This window comes from Trachemys scripta, chromosome 2 (assembly GCF_013100865.1).
Source record: "Trachemys scripta elegans isolate TJP31775 chromosome 2, CAS_Tse_1.0, whole genome shotgun sequence".
NCBI lineage: Eukaryota > Metazoa > Chordata > Testudines > Emydidae > Trachemys > Trachemys scripta.
In genome coordinates this window covers 22,568,264-22,579,183 of record NC_048299.1, presented here as the reverse complement: position 1 = coordinate 22,579,183, position 10,920 = coordinate 22,568,264, and the positions used below count along the sequence as shown (strand labels likewise).

The 10,920-nt window shown below is 44.0% G+C and overlaps 1 protein-coding gene across 1 annotated transcript in view; it reads left to right on the top strand.

The window, feature by feature from the left end:
- Window positions 1-10,652, top strand: part of ADARB2 (adenosine deaminase RNA specific B2 (inactive)) — a 421,252-nt gene extending 410,600 nt beyond the window's left edge. The window contains exons 9-10 of the mRNA XM_034760060.1: window positions 3,213-3,391; window positions 6,767-10,652. Of these exons, the coding sequence (XP_034615951.1) occupies window positions 3,213-3,391; window positions 6,767-6,943 (356 nt within the window). The 3' untranslated portion in view covers window positions 6,944-10,652. The remainder of the gene's footprint in view (window positions 1-3,212; window positions 3,392-6,766) is intronic.
- The last annotated feature ends 268 nt before the right edge of the window (window positions 10,653-10,920 follow it).

Genomic DNA, 10,920 nt, shown 5'->3' with positions numbered 1-10,920 from the left:
GGGGGGGGGGGTACGAGCACTTCCGGGCTCTAGGCTCCGGGGCATTTCCTTGTTTGTCCAGTGTCCCGACTGCATGTCGGTCGGTACGCGGGACAAACAAGGAAATATCGGGACAGTCCCGATAAAATCGGGACGTCTGGTCACCCTATTCAAAAGTGGCCACTTATCTGGTGTGCCCCCATTTTTGGAGGCCCAACTTGAGACACCTTGGGATTGATTGTTTAGAAGTACTGCCCACCCACAATCTCAGCTGCAGTCAGTGGAAGCTCCTGGAGTGCAGCATATCTGAAAAGCAGGCCCTCAGTGTCTTAAGCTCTGAACCCAGAAATTAGTGGACAGTTTTGAAAGTATTGGCTTTAATCATTCTGTGCCTCAGCTTCTGCATCTGTAAAATGAGGATAGTGATTCCTTTCCTCCCTTGTAGAGCACCCTGAGAGCAATGGCTGACAACTGCTAAGATATAAATCCTTCTTCTAGTGTGGGGCCCAAAACTGGACACAGTACTCCAGATGAGGCCTCACCAATGCCAAATAGAGAGGAATGATCACGTCCCTCAATCTGCTGGCAATGTCCCTACTTATACAGCCCAAAATGCCGTTAGCCTTCTTGGCAACAAGGGCACACTGTTGATTCATATCCTTATGACTTAAAGTGATCCAGACTCAGGACTCCATCCAGGTACCTAAGTCAAATATGATGAAGATTCCTGAAAATCTTATTTCATCAAAAGGTACCAATCCCAAAGAATAGGACACATTACCTCCCAGGTTATTGACAATTTCAGATCTTTCCCAGATGCATGCCACAGCCAATTCTTATTGACTAAACTAATGTTTATTCAAAAACAAGAGAGAGAGAGTATGGTTAAAAGATTATTATACATACAGACATGAGTTCAGTTCATTGAAGTTCAGATTCATAGCAGAGATGGTGAGCTTTGTAGTTGCAAAGTGTTCTTTCAGAAATAGTTCATAGGTTATAGTCCAATGTCCAAATATCATATTCAGGGCATACCAGCATAGCTGGGACCTCAGTCTTGTGACTCAAACTTCCCCCGATGAAGCTTAAGCAGATCTGAGATGACAGAATCAGGACCCAAGGACCTTTTATACAATTTCATGTCCTCTTTGACAAGTTGGGAGTTCCTCGGGGAACAAACGGTAATTGGGATGACTTTGAAGGAGGTCCATCACTGGTACTTAACTATAGAATTAACATAAGGCAATTCGCTTATTCCTCCACCATTCACAGATTATTTGCTATACATTTCAAAAAGAGATGAATACAGAGATATCTCCTGTTTACAATTCATTTAAATGCTAGGATGTTCTTTTGATCTCTGAATTATGAGAATACAGCATAGACAGGGACTGTTGATTACATTGTCGACCCTACTCATACATATGTAAATACACAAAAACACAAACATAATGTCCCCACTTGTCTTTTGAGGGTTATTTATTTTGCAAGATGATTAACCCTTTCTGGCTATGCATCACAGTGACATTCATTGTTGTAATCTATCAAAGAATAATAAATGGAGTTTTCCAAAAAGCTGTAAAAACAATGCATCATTGTGTGCACCCACTACTTTAGCCTGACACTCGTGTAGGAAGGGCAGATTGTCTGTTAGTTGGGCTGACAGTCCAGGCTTCAGTTTGGTAACAGGGAGTCATTCCTGGACTCCAATCCATGCCTATTGCCAAGGTAACCGCTCCCCAGTAGGACAATCCACTGCTGCCCAACCACTAGGCTGGCCTCCTCTATCCAGGTTTGTGGGGTTAGTTGTATCTATGGCAGATCAATGAAAAAGAGAACAAGTGAATCCAAACATACTGCCAAGTCCCTGCATTTTCCACATATCCTTCAGGCCACCATCTCTTTTCCAAGTGGGGTATTACTATCAGACCCAGAAGTTAGAGCGCTGCACCTAAAAGTCACTATTGAGCGTCCTGGTCCAAAGCTCTCTTCATGCCATTTATGTTGTGCTGGAAAATAAACCCAGCACCTTCCTTACTCCTCTTATCTCCTTGGGCTGACTCTGCTGCTGATCTATTCCTGGCTCCTCGTGCCTCCAGGCACAAGAGAACAAGATGCAGGAGTTACCTTGAGGAGGGAGCTAAGCTACTTTGTCACCTCTAATGTTGTTTTGTCACAAAGATCTCCAGTATAAAGCAAACACCCAGACATGTTGTGGCCACAAGAGTCTGTGCACTGATGCTGGTAGGAAACCTGTAGTCATACATGGTGGGGCAAGGATGAGTTGTCTAGGACAGAAGCAGTAGCTTCTAGACAAGTACAATGGTAACCCATATGACTTGCACACTCACCACAGAATAGCCATGTGGCGTCCACTGAGAACTTGGAATGCCTGAGACACATTCAAGGATAGGACAAATTCTTGTATCTGCAGTAGTGACCATTCCCCATGCCGGGGGTATAACAGTAGTCAGTGGAGTGACAGGAGTGTTGATCTTTGTTACCCTGCCTACATTATGTGGGGGGGGGGGGCAAAGGCCTGTGAATTCAAAGTTAGTGCTGTGAGCCTAGGAAAGGGTTGTGATGACTGTCCCTTTTAGACGGCCTCTTATTAAGGTGTTTGTACATATTATGTATGATCTATGGTATTTAGAAGGCCCCATCAACTTGGGGTCTAAGTACCAAAAGGAAGATCTCTTCCTTTCCATGGTAAATTCCAAGTTGAGAGATACATATCTTGTTGTTACTATGTCACATCTTTTTTGCCTGCCATCCAGAGGCCCCAGTTGGGATCTCAATGTGCTACTTACTGACCAAACTCAGTCCCCACCCAGAGGAGATCTTAGGAAGAGATGTGTTTATTGGGGCTGCCTGTTAGTTCTTTTTAAAAATTGGGTTTTACACTGAAGCCAGTTAGAGGAAGCCCCGTTCATTCAGCTGTTATAACGCTGCTCGCTGCCTTGCATTACCATGTAATTGCATTCCCCATCCTAAACATAAGGTTTGTCTGCTAAGAAAAAGTATCTACAGGAATGGCTGAATTATTCCATCCTGTATGCCCTAAAGAGGTGCCAGTTAAGAGAGAATAATAACAATATCAGAGTGCACAGTAGGTATGTGTTTGCACAGAGATATTTCATATTTTAACCAACAAAGGCCCAGGTTTGCTGGCTGTGAAAGTTTGGGGCCATTGATATTAATGCTCTTCTGCCCTTCTGTTTGTCCCTTGACAGGAGTGAGTAATGCTGAGGTACGGCAACCAGGAAAATCTCCCAGTTTCAGTGTGAACTGGATAGTGGGTAACACGGACCCCGAAGTGATTAACGCCACAACGGGAAAGAGGACCTGCGGGGGCTCTTCGCGGCTCTGCAAGCACACATTTTATGTTCAGTGGGCAAAGCTTTATGGAAAGGTAGGCCTTGTAAACTACTGGGGATACAGCCTCACAGTCAGCCATGGGACTGCTGGAAGCTTCCCAACTGTGGATCTGACCTGATATTAGCATTTCAGCCTTGTTGTGAGGGAAAACTAAGAGCTCTGCTTTCTTGGTCCCCAGGGCTGTAGAGTCTGTGAACAGAGACTGTGCCTTTGTCCCTAGCACAGGCTGATCCCTACTTTATGGCCAACCTCTTTGACAGTCCATATGTAATGATGACAGCCTCCAAAGGAGCCACAGAATTCCTCATTAGTAGAGACTGAAAGCTGATGGAGATCCTCAGGAGTCATGGACAGTTGAGATGGCATTAGCTGGAATGGACAGGAGCACAAAGAGACCTAACAGCTGAAATAGCACCCCAAGTTGTAGTGCAATAATCCAGGCAGTTTTCAAAGGGAAGTGCCCACATTGGTCATGCTGGACAGTGGAACGCTCCATTTTCAAACTGGTAATACAGAAATAGGACACTGTATTCCTGATTTGGGTGCACATAAATTGGCTGTTTGGTTTCCTATGTTCCATGCTGAGTACCCACATTTGAAAATTGGGCTCTGATTGTGACTGTTATTTAATATTGGTAAATACCTCTAATGCCATTTCAACTTCTTACAAGTGAAGTACCTGATCCTGCAAGATTCGGAGCACCCAGAACTCCCACTAAACTCCACAGCAGTTATATTTAATGGAATTAAAGCCACAGTTAAAATGGCCACCATGCCGCCATACCCTGGTTGCCCGCAATCGGTAAAGGATCCCCTGAATGACTCTCTCTGGCATTATCCCTTTCCTTGGAGGGTGCTCACCAAGAAACTTTGTGTACCTTGGAAACTCCACAATCTGTGTAGGATCACCAGATAGGCACTAAGCTGTGGCTATTTCTGCTTGTTCCTTCCTCATCTTGACCCTCTTCTTGGAGTCAGCCTTGCTCTTCTCTTCTAAGGAGTTGCTAGAGGAAGAGGAAGAGCTGGGTTCAAAGAGCTGAGAGCTAGGCTCCACACTTCCAGGAGAGAAGACAAAGGAAACTGAAAGGCTTAAGGGGGATGCTACCTTTATATAGCCTTTGCCTCCTTGCTTCCTGGTCGTTATAGCACTGATTGCCAAGAATCATCCTGACGTTCTCTACAGGATGGGAGAAGGCCTGATGAGGACAATCTGCAAAGTATTTTGATTTGTACCAGTTGGGCATTTCCTGAGCAGACAAAGCATTACTCGTGTCAATTGGCATTCTGAGAGGACTTAATCCAGCCACACCCACTTGGAAGAAATGTGGTGAAGGGGAGGTGGTGTTCCTTTTTCTTATATCCTCTTCAGTTGCTTTTCCTTTATATCCCTTTGGTTTGTAAATTACCCTCATTTTGCATGCAATTCCCCACAACCACCCCACTATATGAAGGTGTAAAACCTCCCTGTGTGGGTGCGAATTCCCACTCCACAAAACAGCAGACGTACTGTGAATGGAGTAGGTCTCTGGAGCCCTGATTGCAAACAGAAGCTGGGTAGGGAGATGGAAGGAAATCCTGGACCAAGTTCCTGTGGCAAGGGGTCTTGAGAAGATGAAGGGGTAGCTGGGGCGTCAGCAGTGCGGGAACAGTGGCTGTCATGGCTGCTGCTACAGGGACACAGCAGGCTCTGGGGCATAGGTCCGGAGAGCAGCCTGCGTATGCGGCCTGACTCCTGGTGAGTCTGCACTGAGATACACATGAGAATCAGCCAAAGCCGAAAGGGAAGGAGGCCCTGGATCAGTGACTGAGGGACTGTGTGGGGTGGATGCATGGTGTCCTTTGTGTTCCCACAGGTGGGCAGCCCAGGCTGTATGTTGCTCTGGCCAATAGAGAGAGTGAGCAGGGAGCAGTACTGCCAGAACCCCTGGGTGAGGGGTTGACCAGTGGATCTGATCTGGGGGCAGCTGAGACCCAGCAGAGAAGTCCAGACCAGCACCCGGACTACAGCAGCAGGTGCCATACGTGGCAGGAGCCCAGACTCAGCACTCTGAGCTTTCAGGCAGTTTGCACTTTTAATTGGTTTGTTGATGAGCAAGATGCCTGTTGCTGATAAAGCTGAGTGTGTGTGCCGATAATGGCACTGCAGCGGCCCCTGGGTGAGTCCCTACCTCCCCCAACGCAGCAGGAGGAGCCCCACACACTAAGGCAAGGAGCAGGAGTCTGGAACCCACTGATAGCAAAGGGAGCCCCCATTTGGCACACTACTTTGCCACTTCCGCCTGTTTTCTGGCCAACACACACCTGACCTGTAACTTGCACCAGCATTTAGACCCTTTGCTGTATTTGGCTGAATATACCAATAAAAGCATTAACCTCCCCCTAAACTGAATGAGTAACATTGGCCCAGAGATTTCCATAGGAGTTCGACCTACTCACTTCAGCCTGCATTTTAGTCTCTCTCTGGGATGTTTGCTCCTGGAGGTTGTGCTTTGATGGGGAGTTTTTCCTACAGGATGTAATTTCGCTGGTAGAAAGCACTAGACATTCACCTGTATGCCTGCTCTAAGGCATTTTCCAGACCTTGATTGTTTCCATATAATGTCAAAGACTCACTGGCTTGACTGTGTTAAGACTTCGGAAGGTCAGAGACGGTCATTGATTTAGTCCTTCTGAAATACAAAAGGTGCTTTCTTCTTGTGTGTGCGCTCGGGGTGATTGTTGGACTGCAGACATGCGTCTTTGTCTCTTAAGACAGTTTCTGGCAGATGCTTCAGGTTTTACTTCAGAATGTTCACTTTTGTTGAACTAGCCATGTTCCCTCTCAACAAGACAGCTTCTCAGCTATACATTCTGGCATAAATCCCCGAAGCTTGATTACTGTCCTATCCTATGCATGTTTCACAACATCTTTTGTTATAACAGATTTAAAGGAAGACGGGAGGAGAATCCTTCTCATATTGTCTCTTAGCATTAGTTTGACTGGCTCAAGCTCTGAACTGCTCTGCTTCCTTTACTGAAATCAACCACGTCCTCTTCTTTTCGGATTCTCATAAAAGTTATTTTTCCCCCCTCTTCTCAGCACCCTAACTGACAAGCGGATTTTTCTTTGCAAAAACACCAAGTGATTTGCAGGTTTATATTTGCTGCTGGTTGTACCCACTTCAGGAAGGCAAAAACTGTTTTCCTTTTTTGGCATTTGCTCCACGTTTTCAAGATAGGAACAATGTCTTGTGCCTTATACCTTCAGTATTTTGTTGTTGCAAATCAAAGGCAAACAGAGAAAGCCCAGAGATAGTTTGTTGCTTAGGAAATGTAGACGGGAAGATGATATGGCTGTTGAAGTCGCCTGTTTCTGCTACCTTGTTGATTTGCTTTATTTTTTTCCCTCTCCTCTGATTTTGTTCTGCAGCTGAGCACACGAATGCCAAGCCATGGAGACATGCCATCAGTGTACAGTGAAGCTAAACTGGTGGCTCAGACGTACCAGGCTGTCAAGCAGCAGCTGTTTAAAGCATTTCAGAAAGCAGGTCTGGGCACCTGGGTCAAGAAACCCCCAGAGCAAGATCAGTTTTTACTAACTGTATAAATCATTCGACACCTTTGCTACATGACTGGATCAAATCAACTGCAGAGAAGGATAGGCAGGATGTGTGGGCTGATCAAATGGATGCAGTTCAATATTTAATAACAACCTCCATGAGAATATTTTCTTTTAATTCTGTATTGGAAATACATAATCATAAGATGTGTTTGATTAATACACTGACCTTGACTTTAGGAAACTGCTTTTTCATACTGATCCCCTTACATGGATCTACACGCCCAGATGATAAAATGTTTCTCACAAAGACGCTGCTGTTCATTGTTTGTAGTACACAGGATTATTATTTATCCAAGAAGCAGCTGCATTTCAGACTTGAGCAGGCCACGCGCCTGACATAAAATATGGTTTATCCAGTGCTCAATTTGTAATGAAAGAGGTGCCACGGCTCAAGCAATTTTTTTTACTTTCATAACTGACCCAGCAAGTCCTGAGATGCCGGGGCTATGAACTGCCAAGCCTAGAGATGCTGGGACTCAGTCCTGGCACAAATTAAGCACTGAGTTTATCTTCCCCCCACACCATCAGAGCAATAATGTTGCTGAATGACGGAAGATACTTTAGTTAGTGAATACATGAAAATACCTTCATACCCACAGTGTGACAGGGAGTCACAGGACAAGCATATACATTCACAAGGAGTTGCGTGTCCTCTATGCAAAAATCGTTTTGTCAGCTGCTTAATTTTGACTACAGGGATTCTTTTAAACTGTGTTTCCTGTTTTCAGATCTGAGCATAGGACTGGGAGCCAGGATTTCCTGATTTCTAAACCTGACTCCTTTTGTGTCCTGCGGCAAATCACTTAGGGCCAAATTTTCACCCATGGTCCTAAGTTTTTGGTGCCTCATCTTTTGGAAGCCACAAACTAAACAGAATTAGGGCCTGATTTTTCAGAGGTGCTGAGTCCCACAATTCCAGATGAAGTCAATGGGAGCTGAGGGTCCTCTGTACCGCTGAAAAATCAACTATTGAGTATCTGATGTTGGATACCCACAAAAGCCTCAGATACCCAAAATTAGAGACCACTTTTGAAATTTGGTCGTTCACTGCCTCAATTTTTCCATCTGTCAAATGGGGATAATAATATTTATCTGCCCCATGGGGAGCTTGTGATAGTAAATTATTTAATTAATGGTTGGTTGTAAATCACTGTATAAGCCAGACTCTGTCACACTTATGTTGAGTGGTACTTCACTCTGTAGATAGTCCCACTGAAACCATACAACGGACATGACTACTCCCAGAATAAGGCTCTACGCAATGTGAGAAAAATAGGCTTGCCAGTTTTGGTTTGATGTATTCCTGGAGGTTTCATCATAGGACATAATCTTTAATTAAAGTTTAATCTTTAATTCCTAGAGACTCCTAAAGGGTTTTCAGATTCTGGTCCTATGTAAGTACTAAATAGTCTTATGAAATTGACCACACATTCATTTGCAGTCTGAAATGCAGATTGTTTTCAATTATACGAAGACTAGCTTTTATCTGCTAAATCATATCTTCAAACGGAAGGACTGAGTCTGTTATTATTGATCTATGTATCATTTCACTTCATCAGAATGTAAGGGATGGGAGATCTAAACTTCCATAGTCCAACGACAGAACTAACTGTCAGAAACACTGTCTTTTTTGTTTGTTTGTTTGTTTGTTTAAATGACAGGATTTGCGGGTATATAACAACATTTCTTTTTATTCCAGTGATTCTCTTTAAATCTGTATATAACATGCTGCTACTGATTTGTGATAATTGTCTAGATATTTCCTCAGAACAGTCAAGATGAGTTACTTTTCAAACAAACACATAGCTCATATTTTTTCCATGTAATTTCCTTTACACAGGAAACTGTTCCTATCAATAAAGGTAGATGCTCTTTGTATAGCGTTTATCATGTTTGGAGAGCCATATACCGTAAATACATTGTTTATTGATGCCCACAATAGACTAGCTACAGTATTTTGATGAGATCTTATTTTTACATTATAAACTACGAGATGTAGCTATAGTGTCTTGTATAAAAATTATTGTGATAAATTAGAATTTTTAAATTAGATAAAGCAGAGCTCTCCCCTTATGGAAACTTTTCCAATAAAATAATACATTCCATATTAACTACCAAAAAAGACCTTAGAGTAGATATATTTAATAACCTGAAGTTGTTTCGATAAGTTAGGGGCAAGAAGATATTTTGTGGTAACCACTTTGTTAATATGACCCCTTCCAGGGTTACCCTTAACGTTTCAAAATAACGTTAAGCTCCTTCTGGAGATTCCATCTGCACTTCCAAATGTCAAACATTCCCCTGTGTTACCTTCCCATCTGGCTTTAGCCCTAGCTCCCTCTGCTGTTGATGGAAGATGTCCCCATTGACATCAAGGAGAGCAGGATCAGGCCCACAGCCTGCCAGCTTTGTGTTCGTGCAGAGGGAAGCCGCTTTGTGAAGGTAGCAGGGTACAGGTCTGTGTATGGAGTTACACACACAGCTTGTGGCTGCTCCGTAAGCAGGTATGAATGAGGGGAGGGTGGGCAAAGGGAGTCCCCTTGCCCCCATGCATGGGCTCCTCCAGGGCTACACCCCGACAACAAAGGGTGCACTTGATGAAACATAGGGTCTGTTCCCTCCTTTAGTCCCAAGGGCCCAATCCACTCCAATGGGGATGGGGCCATGGCCCTGCCTCAGCATGGCATGGAGCTAGTGTGTAGATGGGAGCATGCAGCACCCCTTGAAGGTATATAGCCCCCGGAGGCCCAGGGAGCTCAGGGAAGAATTCTAGCATCCTGAGATAGAATTGCCCTCCAAGCTCCCCCCATCCTTACTCTGAGCTGAGCACATTTGCACAATGGAGTCAGTGCACTAGCAGGGTTGAAATCCGGCCGCCAACATTTGAAAGGGCCCAGTTCTGTTGAGTCTGACCTCCCCAGCATGAAGAATACTGGGGCTCTGTCATTTAAACTGACCCCCTCCTCATGAAGGGTACTGGGAACTCCTTCTTAAACTACTGGGTCTCTCTACGTTAACCCAACCTAGCCACATGAGAGACATCAAGGCTCCTTCTTAAACCACCTGGGTTCAGCCCCAGCACGTTTCCAACCTTATGGATGCATAAGGGCTGCAGGGTCTGGTGTCAGAGCTAACATGACCACAAACTGAAGGATCTAGTTATTTTAAGGATGATAAGACAGGCGGGGTGGACTGATCTAGCCTTTGTTTCAACAAATAAATTTTAAAAATCCTGGATTCGATTGCCAGACCTAATCGAGGCAGTGAGGACCGAGCTTGAATCCTGTTATAGGTAGGCATATGATAGGTCCATTGAAGGTAGTGGAGTCGCAGCTGCTTACGCCAGGGTTGAATCTGGCCCAAGCTGTCTACCGTTCCTCATTATATGCATCAATACGGTGTGTACCACATCCCAGCAGCACAAATTACCAACATGCAGCATTTCCTGAAGCAAAGGAAAACTTTCTCAATAGTAATTCTTAAGTGACGATTATGTACATAACACGCATGAGTGAATGGCAATACTGTACTAATGGATGTAAATTTGTAATATTTGTAAAAAAAAAGACAACAAAAGAAAATAAATCTGAATTTACATATGTGAATTTGCTGCTAAGTTCTGTAAATTGCACTTCAGTGATACCTGATAAGTGAATGTTTCTGTTAAGTGAATAAAATACCGAGTAAAATTGTTTCTTCATTGTTTGTTTGTTTATTTTTCACTATGGGCTAGAAATCGTATTCTCTTTATTTATTCAATAGTCAATATATTCTCCCTTTGACATGCCCAATTACAGTGCTTCATGGGAGCTAAATGGTTGTATTGAGAGAAGATTATCCGTCCTGGATGTATTTGGATTCTGTTCTAAAAGTGATGGGAATGGTCTTGCACTGGGAGAAGGATGAACTGGACCAATCTCTAATTTTGACCATTCCAGATTACAACTGGGGCTATTGTTTTA